At 39.0% G+C, this 16,804-nt stretch overlaps 1 protein-coding gene across 4 annotated transcripts; it reads right to left on the bottom strand.

The window, feature by feature from the left end:
* Window positions 1-933: 933 nt before the first annotated feature.
* On the bottom strand, window positions 934-13,469 carry LOC137613366 (protein FAM177A1-like). 4 transcript variants are annotated; one of them, XM_068342532.1, is made up of 9 exons: window positions 13,363-13,469; window positions 13,026-13,124; window positions 9,117-9,216; window positions 7,396-7,547; window positions 4,477-4,579; window positions 3,038-3,247; window positions 2,793-2,859; window positions 2,325-2,422; window positions 934-2,233 (listed from the first exon to the last, which is right to left on the bottom strand). In XM_068342532.1, the coding sequence occupies exons 4-9, from the start codon at window positions 7,467-7,469 to the stop codon at window positions 2,021-2,023; spliced, it is 765 nt and encodes a 254-aa protein (XP_068198633.1). In that variant the 5' UTR covers window positions 7,470-7,547; window positions 9,117-9,216; window positions 13,026-13,124; window positions 13,363-13,469; the 3' UTR covers window positions 934-2,020. The 4 variants fall into 4 exon arrangements, with proteins under 4 accessions (XP_068198633.1, XP_068198636.1, XP_068198637.1 ...); XM_068342535.1 differs by lacking the exon at window positions 7,396-7,547 and having other exon boundaries at window positions 13,363-13,403; XM_068342536.1 differs by lacking the exons at window positions 4,477-4,579; window positions 7,396-7,547; window positions 9,117-9,216; window positions 13,026-13,124; window positions 13,363-13,469 and adding an exon at window positions 3,441-3,573.
* Between the last annotated feature and the right edge of the window lie 3,335 nt (window positions 13,470-16,804).

Genomic DNA, 16,804 nt, shown 5'->3' with positions numbered 1-16,804 from the left:
CATGAGAGTTAATGCAAGATTTCCAGTCTGAAACAATTTTACTATATCCATGACCACCAAACTGCAGGTACGCACAAAAATGTTCACTTGTGTCATCTCAGGTTGGGAAAAATGTAAAATTTGCCACAAATGTACATTTATAAACAACGTACACAGGAAGGATGAATGGTGTATGTTTCATGACTTGGATGTTCACTCTGACAGTGGATGTCATTGTTTTTCAGGATGGATACTGTGTGAAGCGTCTTTGTTTTGCCTGACTGAGGCATGAATTGCTGCTCAATGTGACCGTGAGAAATGAGATGTCTCATCACACCGTCACCATAATGATATGGTGTAACATGTAACCAAACACCCGATGGAGCGAATTCTCAACAAAATCTGGCACAGTAATTAGAAAGAATTTCACAATAGATGGATAGTAAACAACATTGGTCATTCCTAACCTTAGAAAAACCAGCATGACTGAATTCAGCTGGCAAAAGTTCTTACGGTGACGGCGGAGATGTTTTAGGTTTAGCCAATCTACTCTTCAGTGTGACAAATAAACTGTTTAATAGACGTAATGTGTCACATCATCACAAAAAAACAAGCTTCTCCTTTGCATGATGCTTGTCACTAAGATTGTGACATTTTTGTCCATTGTGTGTGTTGATAACATGGAGGTCATTCTGGGCCATAGAGACCCGCTCTGACTTCAGAATGGACACATTGTGCAGCAGGAGGACAAGGTCTCTGACCTCAGAGCACTCTGTGTGGAACAACACAAGGCTCTTTATTACCAGGGACAAATACAATCACTCACACAACTCAACACTGTAGCAACAAGCAATACTAAGCAGAACATCTGCCAACACTGATGCAGGATCATTTTTTAAAAATTGTGTTAAAATTTGTCTAAAATATATACTGTTTGAAAAAGAAACATGGGAGAAAAAGAAAAAAACATGATTTTATTAATAGATAATTACAGTGTTACTAAATCAATAGAAAAACACTTAAAATGAGCCTCTTGCTAGTTAAATAAACATAAATATCAAAAACTGTACTTAAAAACATTTACATCTGCTCATTTCTCTACAGATTTGGAGAAACAATTCTCACTGCCATAATGATAGGTAGACACACCTCATCTACCGCGCTAATTTCCATAGTAGATAAGTCAGATAAGAAGAGCAACATAGAAAACCTAAACCCGTTTTCATTGTTAATAAAATGTCAGTCAGTTTTTTGGTCAATGGGTGATTTCATACAGTGTCTAATCTCCTTAGTGTTTCAACTTCAATGAGGAATGTGATATGAGCTTGTTGAACATAGATATAAAAATACACAGGACAAAAACAGAAAAAACAAACAAATAAACAAAAATAGATGCAGGAGTGTTAAAACATCCAGCTCTTTGGTGCAAGTGTATCAGGAATGCACCAGTTGGACCAGGTTTGGACAAAACAGCTGTTCTTTGTGCATCAAGTATTTCAAAAGGCTAGAGCGTACTCTCTGAGTCAAAGGCTGTTTTACATCTTCAAACATTTAACATCATTCCCAAATACGGATGTCATCCGGATCTGCCACTGATTGTGTTGTATTGGCAATTAAGGCACAGGAGAGCAACATTTAACCTTCACTCTGCAGCAACTCTTTCAATTTGAGAGGCTGCTGTACCAACTGATGATGCAATAGCTGCTTCATAAAAAATGGATGAGCCAACAACACCAACTAAACTAAGTATTAGCAGACAAACTGAAACACGATGTAACACTTTCTGGCTCATACATATAATATTCTTGTTCATGTTTTTTATCCATTTGTCCTGCAGTTACTTTATGAGTTGCTACTGTGCTGCAGTGGGACACTTAGCAGTCAGGAGTCTTCCCACCGCTATCATCCTCCCCAAATGAGCAGAATACAACCTGTCCATCTAAAGCCGTGTCAGACACAAATCAATCAGTGCTTAGTGAAACAAGACAGTGTTCCTTCTATAACAGACACATACAAGTGTGGTGAACATTTCTACGCATGATTAGGTTGCTGTGATGATTGCAGGAACTATGATGGTGCTCGAAGGGGTCTGACTTTCATTCTCTATCTTATAGGTTACATCAGCGCGAGCGGCGGCCTCCTCCGGTAACACTGTCATAGCAATGGCTTCGTCTTCATCTTCATGAGACCGGAACTGTTCGAAGGATCGTTCCGCTTCCTCTGACAGTCGATTTTCCTCCTTCTCCTCCTCTCTCTGAAATGACAAAAGTTTACAGTAAATTAGCTGCCAAACCAAATACAAACTCACAAAAACACCACCTGATATCCATAAAACGTCAGCTTACTTCCTTCTTCATCCTGTAGTATTCATCAATTGCATACTGATATTTGGCTGATGTTATTCCAAAGAATGAGGCCATCCTCTCCCCAAGGTAGTCACAGGCTGGAAAAGATAATAGCAGTCAAAATCCATAATCGTTGAAGCAGCAAAATTCTTTGACTAATCAATGATGACAAAATTTAGACGAAATAAAAAGCGATCTTTGTAGATTACTTTTTTCCCCTGAAACATTAAATAACTTCATGTTATGGGTTTAATTACTATGGCATATTTCAGGTTTAAGATAATTTATCTAAAATAAATGCACTTTCATTTGCACAAGATTATTTTAAAATATGGATTTATATATTCATCCTATATAAATTCCAAAATTTCCAATCCAGTAGTGCTTGCGTGTGACCAACAGACCCCTGTTGTTACGAGAGAGGCTCAGGGTCCCTCTGGATGTAAATAGTGGTGATGGTGAACAAACCTGAGACAGTGGAGGTTGCAGCTCTCCACATGTGAAACCAGACGTACGGACCCCAAGTCAGCTTTGACTGAAACACAAAAGATGTTTAGTAAAAGAGGTATTTGTATAATTTACAGAAAACCCAATTTTATTGTGTTCTCTCTTACACACACACACATACAGACACCGATAAACACTATTTCCCCTGTATTCCCTTGTACCCACACACACAAATTCCTTATTCCTCCACCATTCCTGACTCTCACCGCATCAACAGGGGGGGACAGCAGGTCCGTCCACTCCGGCTCTTTCTCCTCTCCCTCTTCTTCATCGGTGCTGTACTCCTCCATTGTCTCCCCGCTGGAGAAATGGATGATCCTGCGTGGAGCCTTCTCCCTCTGCTTCTGCTCCTCTGTCTTGTGCAGCTCCCCCAGTTCCACCCTCTCAAAGTGTTTTCCCAGGTGAGGGCTCTGAGCCTGGGGAGGTAAATGTGACAACAATGGTTGTTATGATGGTGTTTTGCTACCTGTTTGACATTTTCTCCAGCAACATAACAATACCTACGAGTGACAACAAGCTAAAGATGCTGGCTGACATTAGCCACACGAATGAAATGATGAAACGATGACGACACATTCTGGTTCTTATCACAAAAATCCGTTCACCGACCTGACCGACGTCCATACTCTGTCCTACCGACACACTGACGTTAGTGAGACACAGTGATACATCGGCCATTGTCGCCGTCTTCTCGTTATGTCTGGATGGATGCTGCGCTTAGAGCAACGCCCCTCCTCCGCTACGTCACACCCGGAAGTGCCGCACGTGCGCACCTGACGTCACCAGACGTTCAAGTCCATGTCTTTTTATCAGTGGTAACGGGCGTCTGATGTTACATTGGAATGAAGAAGTTACTCCTTTCATTTCAAATAATATTGTAGTGAGTGTATAGATAGGATGTGTTGGGAACAATATATATGTTCAATTGCCCCCTTCGATTTTCCCTTGGGGACAAATAAAGTTTGAATTTGAATATATATATACCCCCCCCCCCCCTCTCTCTCTCTCTCTCTCTCTCTCTCTCTCTCTCTCTCTCTCTCTCTCTCTCTCTCTCTCTCTCTCTCTCTCTCTCTCTCTCTCTCTCTATATATATATATATATATATAAATATATATATATATATATATATATATATATATAAATATATATATATATATATATAAGTAAGTAAAGTTTATATATATATATATATATATATATATATATATATATATATATATATATATATATATATATATATATATAAAAACTTTACTTATTATCAATAGTATTTTTGTTCTGATGATATAAATCCAGAGAAATACATCCAATGTTGGGTTTCATCCGTTTGTTACTCAGATTCTTGAATTACAATTTATGGTTTATGGTCTGTAGGCCTCACTGACCTGAACTTGAACAAAAGGTATGATTTTGACTATTAAAAATACTTGTATTAAATGTTTGGTGCCATTTGTTTCACTTAATTTAGAAGTTTAACATAGACATTTGTTTTGAAATCATTTGACATTGTTAGAAATAAGCACAAAAGCACATCTTTAGCATAATTTAGAGCAAAGAGAAAACAAAGCCCAAATCTACACATGAAGACCTCACCATATTACAAAAAAATAATGCCAGAACACAAACAGGAGACAAATAATATTACCGAATCATCTCCACTGTTAGAGTCCTTGCTGCTGTTACCATCAGAGTCACTATCCAAGACGTAGTCCAAAGCCTTATGTAGTAATCGTCTGGCCATTGTGCTGCTGCAGAATAAACCGAGACAAGGCGTCAAGCCTTTATTTTTCAGAGTTTGAGAAAGGTGTTTACATCATGTTTGCAGTGGTGTGGCTTTATATTCTTTTTACCATTTGAGCAGGTGCACAAAGAGACCTGCCTTTGGGGGTGCGGAAAAAGAAGTGTGAGAATGTGCTTTCCCTCAATTGTATAATAATTGCTGGTATTATATTCTTCATATTACATACAATTATACACTAAGTATACTCTCACCCATTTATTTTTAATGGCTGGTCATTTTTCACCTGGAACATTGAGGGTGTACACAAAATCAAGACCTAAAATTATTACGCTGTAATTTAGCTGCGTTGGTTTTCCGGTTATGCTCATGCTGGCTCATTGATACAACACTGAATATCTACTCAGCACAAGTGCAATATTTGTGTGAACATTGCATAATACATAATGTTCTCAGGGATTTTGGTGATTTCCTAACTTTGTTATTTTTCTTACAACATGCATGAGAACTATGATGATAAACAGAAAGGACAATTTGTTTTTGTAATCCAACACACACCAGCTTTGGTGTTGCCACTGTTTCCAGCTGAAGTAAATGACAAATTTAAACTGTGAAAAAGATCTGAAAACACATTGTTTCTTTTGCAAACAACATACTGTATTGTCATGTTTTGTTTCAGTTCAAAGTTAGAATTGTTGTTGGATAATTAGAGAACACTTTCTATCTTAATCCTGTAATATAAATAATTGACATATTTTTGGTGTCATCTGTGCCCTGCTATAAGCTGGCGTGTTATTGGGGGTAAACCCCCTTTCATCCTTAGCCAACTGGGATAGGGTACAGCAGACCCATGACCAGCTAGGGTGATAAGCAGTTGTGGAACAGATGATAACAATATTTTTTTCTGCAGGAAAATGGATGATTAGATCGATGGAAGAGAATCATGTGGTATTTAAGCAATGTTTGCAATGTTTCCGATTGATAAATGTGGGCCTTTTACGTACACATCTACTCGACTCTTGGTCATAGGAATTTCATTTCAGCTTAGTTGCTAGTTACAATTTCACTCATTGCATTGATTTATTATGACTTCTTTTGAAGTACAGTATCTCAATATTCATCTCCTGCACCATTATCCTTGACTGGAGGCACAAACTTGGAAATGGTCCCAAACAGGATTTACATATTATGACCACTAGATGTCAGTAGAGTGTCGTCAACTGCAGAAGGAACCAAGGCAGGTACGTCTTGAAGTGGGCACTGGATATTGAATTATTTGAATTTGAATCCTGATATCTCCGGATTGCCGGCAGAAACCATTACATCTACTCTTTAATCAATTTCCACTCTTTAGTTACCTGCTTTCACCCTGGAGTTCCACAAAGCAACTTCAAAAGAGAGATTTTCCTGGAGGCCACAAGCTGTGGCACTCAGTCTTCAAACGCGAGTATGGTCAGATGTTAAAAATGGAGTCTACTCATTGAAAATGCAAATGAAAATGACTTCACACAAATGTTTGCTTGAGGTCCACAAGAAAATCTGCTAACCCTCTACATTAATTATGAGCCAAATGATGCTTCCTCATCTGAAAGATCCCTGAATGTCCTCAAACGAATGTTCTGTTAACATCATTCACCTTCTCTGGGGACGTTAAACTTGAGTACCTTCAAAATTTACAGCATTTCCTCTCTAATTTGGTTTACTTGGGCTGATACAAAACAGAAGTTGTGCAGCATTTTTTCCCATTGGCTTAGTCTTTTTTTCCCAACAACTGACAATGGCATTTAAGCAGGCTATTTGTAATCAGTCACACGAATGCTCAGGTCAGCTGTTTATTGGACAAAACATTATTAATCTTGAGCTGTCAAAAATTATGGATTTCTCAAAAGGGTAAATTCAGAAGCACAGGGATGCGTCTGTTGTGTCTTATGGAAAAGGTTACTGCTAACACACGACGTTGCACGTCACTGAACTTTGAAAAGCTGCAGGTCGAGATTTGTTATTGCTGACTATTAATAGTTAGATTTGTTATTTTGGGCCTGTTTATACTGCGACACTACCGGCCACCATGTTATGTAAATGAAAGCAAGGACATACAAATACTTGGCAGTTATTTCTAAATTTTGCATTGACTTGGGAACAATAAAGTGATGGATGATGAGGTCTGGGAGGCACTTTGACAGGTGTTGGAAAACTAAAGCAGCCAAAGAGAATCAGTAAATCATCTTTATTATGGAGTTTGCAAGAAAAGGCACATTTTTCTGATTGGATTCTCACCTTAGACTGCCCTCTCCAGGATTCGCTTGAGAGCATAGTGAATTCGCTAGCGTCAGGCTGATTGTGGAGCTGTTGTTTCGAGCAGATCTGATCTGAGTCTGCTCTATTTCTAAACGGAGTCGACGCCAAGACGGTAAACGGCCCAGGATTTGATTCATCTGCACCAAATAAGGTGTAAAATGAAGTCTAAGTGGAAAACTGTTTGAGAATGTGTTTACTTTTCTCGGCTTTGGGAGAAAGTCGTTCACAATTTAATAAACCTGCTGATTTGAATGGAGATGTGCGTATTTGTGAAATCGTTTGAAATCTAATGGCTTTCAAAAGGAATGTGTGCAGATATTAGGACCACACAGAGATATTATTCCTAAATCTTGAGCAAATTATAGTCACATGTTCTGGTGTGAGCTCTGAAACAGCAGGAGCAAAAGAGCTTTGTTGACTTAGTGTCTATATTCTATGCATACATGTGTAGTTTTGTACATTCAATGTGTTTTCTATGCTTCATGCTAAACAGAGCATTCTCCCGGATTTTAATGATACCGTACATACCATGGTTCGTTCCCTTCCAGTGATGTCCCTTTTACACCCCTGGTGATATGAGCCCTGCTGTTGACGTGAATCATCCCTTTCACTGGCCCATTGCCTCCAGATAGTTATAGGTCTATATAGCCTCGCACATGGATTTCACTAAGACTGCAGCACTGACAAGCAGACAAAACAGAGAAGCAGACATTGCTGGGCTTTGTGAGGCGGTGAATCAAATCTTGGAGTTGAAAAAAAAATACAGCTCATATGGTTGCATTCAGGCTCTACAATTTTCAATTAAAACAAAAGTTATATAGTTATATTTAATCCATCTGTCTTCTTAAGGAAAAGATGAAATATAACCCATTTGCTTTGACACACCTTTCTTTGTATAAGTGACATAGTAGTCTGACACAGGGTTTTCTTCAACTTGCATTAACTCCTCCAACTCTTTCACAAACATCTTCGTGCAGCACTCACACTGGCAGCTATTATGTTCTTCCTGTCTCAAGGTTAGTCATGTTGAATGGTTGAATACAGTAAGTCAATGATGATGTTACTTGACACACACAGTTGGTAGTTAGATGTTTAGTTGGGCCGCGAGGCTTCATCTGTGACAAAGGATTAAACGAAGGACTCAGCACTTCCACACTGGCATCAGCTAAAGATTTCAGCTCACACATTGACTGGAATTTATTCTGATGGACCACAATGCAGTGTCCTTTTATACATTTCAAGGTCCATCAAGCCATTTCATGTATGTCTCACGGGATAACGTTTACAATACTAATGGAGGTAGATTTGTCCTCATAATTTTTCCAGCAGTGTCCTTTAATTCAGACAACATAAGCCTTCGTGACTTGCTTACTGAAATTAGATATTTTTCTTTGCTACGTCTAAATAAGTTAACATTGGGTCTATTAGTTTGTAAACCATTTTTCTTGGGCTTACTTTTTTAATTGTAGTTTATTTATTTTAAATCTAGAAATGGATCTGTGAGATGTAGCTGATGGTTAAAAGGTGTGTGAAAAGACCGAGGCCAAAGTAAGCATCCTCTGTGGTTGTCCCTCATGCTGTATGAGCCAAAACATTAATGTAATGGAAAAATAGATGTTTTCTTCCTTACTGAATCAATGCTGGATGTATTTATTCTGTATTTTCATGCATAGGTGTGGAAAAACCACAAAACCGAAAGATTTCCATGCAACATGGAGAAGAATTAAATTTGAATTCTGAAAGGAGAATGACAAGTGAGCTATCTGTCACTCAAAACAATCTCTTCCCTGGTTACAGAGATGAGGATGCGTGTTAGTATTATTTTTTACCCCTTGTGGACTATCTGACCTGAAGCACCAATCACCAGGGGACTACTAAATCCCAGCAGCGTTGATGAGGACCCAGAGTGCAGCTATTCTGACCATATGTTGATGCCACTGTGCTACGCTGTATTTATTTTCTTTATATTAACCATGAGCGTAGCAGACGACTGTGAAACTGATCCATTAAAAGCACAAAATAGCATGAAGTGAATGCAAATTCAAAAGTGTTTGGATTCAAAAAATCTCTTGGGGGTAGACCCCAAACCCACCACCATGACTTTGTCCTCTGGTCATGGGACTAACCACTATCATGGGGAAAACTAAAGCCTGACAGAGGGATTACTTAATCAATTAATAGTCAGAAAGATATTAATTTGGTTTCAATTTCTTCTATAATAAAGTTCAGTAGAAAACATGGGTGGTTACCTCATTTTACTGCATTTTCAGTCTGGTCTGTGTCCGGTATATGAGGCTTTAGATCCTAACATGTAGCTACTCAGCTTCACACTTCTTCATCAAACTAGTGCTGAAAGGGAAAGGAGGATAACACAAAAGAGACAAAGTAAAGTGAAGTGCTTTTTACCTGCCAATAACACTGCAGCTAGATGCACCATTTGCAACAAAGAAGTGTCACACAGCAGCAACACCACCAATGTCTTTACACTTTAGAAAAAAAAAATCCTGAAGGTTAGAAGGAGGATGAACAAAAACAACAAGGAGATGCCCAAACATCCAAGTCTCCTGTTTTGCCGGGTGTCTGACAAAAGATGCTGCAGCAGATTTTCCAGCGACAAACGCAACCAGGTGCAGGCTACAAATGTTATGGATAATTCTTCAGCGTAGAAGCTGAGGTAATGATTCTGGTTCCTGTAAAACTCTTCCTAAATTCCTAAATGCCATCATTACGATATAATTTTAACACCAGGCACATCTCCAGTTGATTACTGGGACATTTTTCTCAACTATTTAAAATTTCCCTACATGTTATGTTGAACATGCTAATGAGACATTCAGTTTTTTGTGCACTAATTTGCATTCATTTGCAGGATGAATGGAAATTCAGACAATTAATTACACAAAAACAGGTTCAAGAACTCTTGTTGCACTTTGACAAATTTAAGTCAAAGGTTTTTACATAAATGGGCACAATTTAGACCTCATAGACAATCGTTTACTGACACATACCTCTGTGGAATACTTATTTTTTACAAAACCCACTCTGTGAATACTTAAAAATATTTAGTCACTCCTGTTTAATACCCTGAGGCTGGAAACTTAATTATATATTTATCTTTTCTTCTTCTTCTTCTTCTCTAAATGTTCAGTGTATTCTTAAGCTCAGTTCAGTTCGACTGAATTTTGAACCAACAATACATACATTCAGTTCTATTCTATTCTATTCTATTCTATTCTATTCTATTCTATTCTATTCTATTCTATTCTATTCTATTCTATTCTATATGCACAGTCTGTCTTTGCTTCTTAATTGCTTTCCTTGAAGCCCTTCTCATTATATCAGCAGCGTTTTTATGAGTAAGTGATATTTTGTGATGACCTCACAGATCTGTTGCATAGCTGCCGTTGCACTATCACCAGCCAGGGGAAGGGGTTTACCTAATTGTCACTTTAAACAGATGCGGGTTGCCAAATGAAATGATGGGCGAGCTTAGAAACACTATAAAACCGCATGTTAGAGCAGAATATGACAGGACTAGGACCCTTGGAGGTGAGCACAGATGGGCCCGACTTTCTGCATTGCAGCAATACAAAGGGAATGAGGGAGCATTTCTTGCTCAAGAAAGCACAAGAGAATATTAAACACTATTTCACGGGATATTTGGGCACCAGCTGTGCTGATAAAATGCTTTCACTGCTTACTCTGCTTGTGGGTTGATTTTGCAAGCAATGTAACCGTAGCTGGAAGAAGAGCACAACAGTCTCACAGGTTTATATGCCTTTTACAGTTTTGTGGCTGCAGCAGATGTATTAGCATTGTTAATAGACCATAAACATTATGCAGAAGAAAAGAAAAAAACAAGTCATCGTGATGCATGAGGGAGTGTTTTTGTAGATGGAACATACGTCGGAAACGTGATGCACATCTCTCAGCAGTACATATCTGAATACGTAGGTGTGTTTATATTCATCAACACCTACTTTAATGAAAGCCATCCGTTTCATGCCCTGTGTCCTAATCACTGCCCCGGACTCTCCAAGACGTTTATCTCCTCTTATCAATCCCACCTCTGGAGAAACCAGCCTGCCACAGAAATGGATTTTCCAGTGTTTGCATTCTGGGTCCAGACATCAAACATCCAAGCAGAGAAACCATGAACCGAGAGTGAGAAAAATTTATTTGTGTCTACTGGCACTCTTTTACTGTGCAATTTGAATTTGAATCATTTTTATGACTTTGAAATATTTCCTTGACATAAGATATCTATTTGAGGTCAAACTCCAATATACATCATCTGTGCTCTCTCTGCTGAATGAGATTTTGAGGCATTCAAGATGTTCCAGACAGAAATTTAAATGTGATTTATGTAAAACTTGTGACACTTTAAAGAGACACTAAGCTTTGGATGAAATTATTAACAGGTTAACAGATAAGCTGCAGTGCAAAATGTTTCTGGAAAATATGCTGGAGGTTCTTTTTCAAATCTATTCTGCTCTGTTTATCATTATAGTTTCCTTCTAGATGGTAATGCCTCTAAAAGTCATGAAATGTCAGAGTCAACTTGACTGATTTAGAGATACTTGAAAAGTATGCAGGGGCACCAAAGTGATTGTATAAATTCACTTCAGAATTTTTAAAGGAGTTCAAATCACCTCAAAATTTGTTTCAATCCAATATCCTTCACCACATGCAGCTTTAGATGGCAACATTTTCATCTTTAGTCAACTGCCAGTTCATGGCTAAATTGCTTTTTCACCATAAGAATAAATCTATTCTGCCGCAACCAAAGTGATGGCGCATGACTGGATGACTTTGCACTGACTGACGAGGTTGGTGAAATGATCATGAGTTTCATTTTATTCTTTGTATCTTATTTAAATGTAAATAAATACAATATTGTATAATGCAACTGGTTATTTATAATATTCAAATATGTCAAACTAGCACATTAGTATAAAGACATTTTGCTGCTGTAGCTTCCTCATAGATTTATCGTTATGGACGACATGCAATTACAGTTAGCAGGTATACCGTACACTGGTATGGGCTTGTTACTTTAACTGTTGCAGAGTGTTTTTTTGTCACAGTGTTTGTCACAGTGTTTGATTTATTTGTTGTGTTTGGGATTTGAAGGTATCTTCAAGACAAGCCTCTAAAATCAGTTACATGGCTTAGCTTTACATATTAAGACAAATACATCCATTGTATCTGCAGCACTGGGTTTGCTTGTGTCCACAGGTTTTATCAGATCAGTCCAAAAGGTAATCCTCCTGATTTTCTTTTATCGCAAATGTTCCTGGCTGAAGGATAAAGCTTGTTTTGGAACTCATTAATAAGACTATTAGCCACGAACAGCATATGATCCAGAAGTGATGGTGATGCACGCCATTCCAAAACGACGGCTTTCAAAATGAATGTGTTTCTCCGGTTTGTGCTCAAAAAGTTCTGACATTTTTTGATGTGAACAGTGCATGATGACCCTCTCACTGTCTCATTTTAAACAATGTCTCAAATGTCTTTATTTCTGATAAGCTAACTTTGGACTAGCACGGTGGCACAGTGGATAGCTCTGTCCCCTCACAGCTAGAATATTCCAGGTTTAATTCCTCTTTTGCGGAGTTTGTACTCCAGCAACTTCAAATTGGCCATAGGTGTGCCTGTATGTGTGAATGCTTATTTGTCTTTCATGTGGCCTCTTGGAGTGCTGGTAACACATCTGGGGTGTACCCCACTTCTTGCCTGTAGTCAACTAGGATAGGCCCCAGTACAGCCATGACCCGCAAGGTGGATAAGCGGCTGAAGACAAGGTAATTACAGTCGTCTTGTCGACAAGAAAATGGATGGATGGAAGAATGGATGTTATCTTGGAGTTATCTCACTTATTTTCAATTAAGTATTTTTGGCTCGTATTTGGTTGCTATGTGAACTTCAGTTATTCCTTTGGGGAGTTCAGAATATGAAACTTCAAGGCTTTCTGTCACACACTGAAACACAACCGTCCAGTTTTAATTATGAATCCATCAAGTACTTCAGTACATACCATATTTGTTTGGGGTTTTGACCCTGAAATTCCTTTCCACTATATGTCTATGCTTGCCTATAGAATAAAGAAATGAAAAGCTAAAAAGGAAGAGACAGAGAAAAAGAGATCTACAAACCAGTCACTGTTGTGGATTCTGACATCTGCAGCGTATGAGATCTTCACAAATCAGAACAGGCTGCTTCTTCTTCCTCAGACAGGTTGGAAGAGGACTGTGCTGTCAGAACATCTATCATTAAAATACATCACACGCACACAAACTGGCATTTGCAGAACTACACACACACACACACACACACACACACACACACACACACACACACACACACACACACACACACACACACACACACACACACACACACACACACACACACAAACACACACACACACACACACACACACACACACTCAAACATAAATCGATGAAGTAAGATAGATATACACGTACACACCTCTGACGTGAAGATGAATGGCACACATCAATGTTTCCATCATGCGCTCACATGGGGGCCCTGCAGAGGGGCCTCCACTGCAGAGGAGCCAAGTTCTCCTCGCTGTTCTGTCACGGAAATTACTTACAATAATTTATATGATGTGACTGCGCTTCTCCAAGAACTTGGAAATCTGGCACAGAGGAACATGGAAAATGAACTAAAAGCGGGTAAGTCACAGCTTTATGACTTGTTGCCTGAAGTTGATGATGGTATAGCATCTTTGAAACGCTGACAGTGTGTCTGAACAGAAAGCAGAACACATCATGCAAAAACCATGTATGCGCACAAAAACCTATGAAAGAGAGACTTATAGGAAGGCAGACACTCTTTTCAGTTCAGATGAAGCGATGAAGACTTGGAGCTGGTAATTTATCTGTCTTCAGATGAAGGATTCATTTGTTGGACCCCGATGTGAGCACAATGACTGACTTTCTGCAAAACTATATTTTCCTCTAAGTTAGCACATGCAGATTTGATTTAGGTTTGATTTAGGTTGTTAACTGTTTTCCAATTACGGTAACTTCAACCAAACTTTTCGAATGTTTGTGAAGGCTGCATCATCATGAATACTACCAGATATATCATCATCCCTCCTGGTGGTGTCATAGTTGAAGGCTTGCTTCTTTAGAGGTTTTCAACAAATAACACAGCAAGTGAACTCAGCCAGAGATGAACTTTGCTAACCTCTACATGCGCGAGTAACTTCTACTGAAGCAAAGTGAGATGTTTTCCTCCCAAAACAAGACCTGACCCCCACAAATATCCTTACAATAGAAAAACCGTGGGTTACGGAAGGCAATGTGCAAACACCACAGAGTTCAAGAACCTGAAATTGGGTGCCCGAAAATGTTTGGACCACTGACCAACCACAGCAACACAGTTAGCTATGTCATTTTGCTGTCTTGTCTGTGATGGATGGACGGCGTAGAACCTCGGGGGAGACTGACACACAGTAGGTGTGCCTCAGCATGTGTGCGAAAACGAATGTGCAAGCCTGCCGTTTTCCTCTGGAGACAGGATGCCATTTCCACATCCTTCTCTGCCTATAATTAGCCGTCCTGATAAAACACTGCTTTGCTGGTGCTTGCAGGATCAAACTGTGATGAGCAGGCAGCTCTCTTCAAAGCACACTGCAGATTCCAGGTGACTGTCCTTGAGTTGAGTGGTGGGCTGTCTGTACTACACATCTGGAGGGCAACTAATCAGAGAAAGCAAATATGTTATATGATTCCACTTTTGCAATCACAATTATTAGAGATTTGTGTTTTGTGTATTTGTGATATTATTAAATGTTTGAGTTTTATTTCTTTCTATTTTCTGTGTCACAAGTAAACAGTTTTCAGCATTTTATTCAGTCCATCTTGACATAAACAGTACTACAACAATGTAAATCATGAGCAGGTTCATTATCAGGATGCTGAGGTCAATATTTTCTCACCGGATTTAAAGTTAATTAAATTTGACCTTGTAAGATTTATTGGGTCATAAACCCTGACAACAATATTGTTACTATTATAATTTTATTTTCCTTATTTATCTGTTGTCATTAAATCAGACCAAGGGATCAATACAAGATCAATTCAGCAAGCTTTACAGATATTACTAACAGAACCAGTTTTAATTAACCTGCAGCAGCAGTTCCTTCGTGTGTGGATTATAAGGGAAATCATGCCTTGCTAGAGCTCTGGTAGTATTTTACCAATTGCCAGTGTGTTCAAAATATACTAGCCTTACCTTTTCCCATGTCTGTAACACCACCATCAGGTCGTGATCTCTAAGAATACCAGCATTGTCAGCCTGTTAACACAGAGGACCTCATGGACAGGAACTTGCGTAGATATCCTCCCATGCATTTAAGTACCAGGCTCTAGTACACGTAGGTCTGACATTGTGGTGGTTCATCATGTCATTTCAGTCAAGAGAGAAGACTTCATCTTTATTTCTTCTGTGAATCGCTGTACGTTTAACTGGAGAAGTGATTGGCTCACAGGGTTAGCAGTGCCATGTAGAATATGAGCCTGAAAACAAACTCAAACTGTCAATAGAAAAGTCCAAAAATGCTTTTGATCAGACTGGTTTCTGCTGTTTCACTGCTGTCAAATCATTTTATACCAAGCCCCCCCCCCCAAATACTAAACTGTCATCCAGGCGGCTACGCCATGACAACTCATTTATTGCATACAGTGGCTAAACTGCCTTGGGCTGAAAGCAGCTGTGCTAAAATGACACACTTGGCTTTTTGTGACAGGAGTTTTTGTGAAGAGGAAGAGGAACACTCGCTGTAAACTGTCATTAAAGAACCAGGACTTCACATACACTTTGAGATCCTGTCTACTGCACCAACAAAAAAATTGTGAGAAAAAAGGTTATAATTGGCCATCAAGGGAGGATAATGGCCGTCATGTCAGTCCTTCACAATGGGTTGATTCTTTTCTTTCATTGTCCTCCTGCCTCATTCTCTTTTGCAGATTAATTTCTTTCAACAAGGCAAATGGACATTGTTAGACACAAAAACACTGACAGAGTGGAATGAGTTGCTAAGGTGACTTAATCAGGCAGGAAGTGTGTCTATGGAATTGAGGCTGAGTTTCAGTCTGAGGTGAGTAATCTGAGGATGAGGAGGTGAGAGGGAAGGATGGAGAATTGGGCCAGGGAAGGGCACAGGTGGTGGAGTAACAGACAGAGAGATGGCAGCAAGGTTCATTTTTGGAAGTGGGCGGCTGCTGCATTGAACATGTGAGAGTTGTGTCACCATCTGATCAGCAACAAGCTGAGTTCTGCTATCACACTTCTACAGACCCAATTACAAATAATTGACTCATTTTTTTTCCTTGGTGTGTTGAAGTGGATCTCCCATTCTTTAATGTAAGTGTAAGGAGAAACATGAATCACTGGAGGCAGTGAACATTAATTTTATTTAATGTTTGACTCGATGGACAGCTTGGATTCCATGACAAACACAACAGTATCTTAATTACAATTTCAAATGATCAGTGCATCAAAAGACTACTCCCATGTGAAAGGTCTCCCCCGTGGTGGTGAACCTGAAGAGAGATCACCCTATGCTGTTCTCCTGCTTTAATTATTTTGTAGCTCAAAATTATTGGTCTGATTCATTTTCTTTTTAGCCACAGCAGGCCAACAGTGAACTATCTGCTCCATGCCAAACAGCAAACCCACACAGTTATCAAGTAATAGCAAACATTGTGGAATATTTAGCAGCTACAAAGCCTAATAATTCCCTTTAGGAGTGGCAAGAGACCAAAAAAATCTAAAGTTTAAAAGTTAAAAGGAGAGGAAATATTAGTCTTATATATGCCAGAAGACTGGGAAATGAATAGAGAGTTTGACATAACAGCTTAATAGATGATGGTATGTCCTTGGTGGGGGTTCATTCTAG

Source organism: Antennarius striatus, chromosome 19, assembly GCF_040054535.1.
Source record: "Antennarius striatus isolate MH-2024 chromosome 19, ASM4005453v1, whole genome shotgun sequence".
NCBI classification, from domain to species: domain Eukaryota; kingdom Metazoa; phylum Chordata; class Actinopteri; order Lophiiformes; family Antennariidae; genus Antennarius; species Antennarius striatus.
Note: the sequence above shows the minus strand (reverse complement) of the source record. Positions and strands in the feature narration are given on the sequence as shown.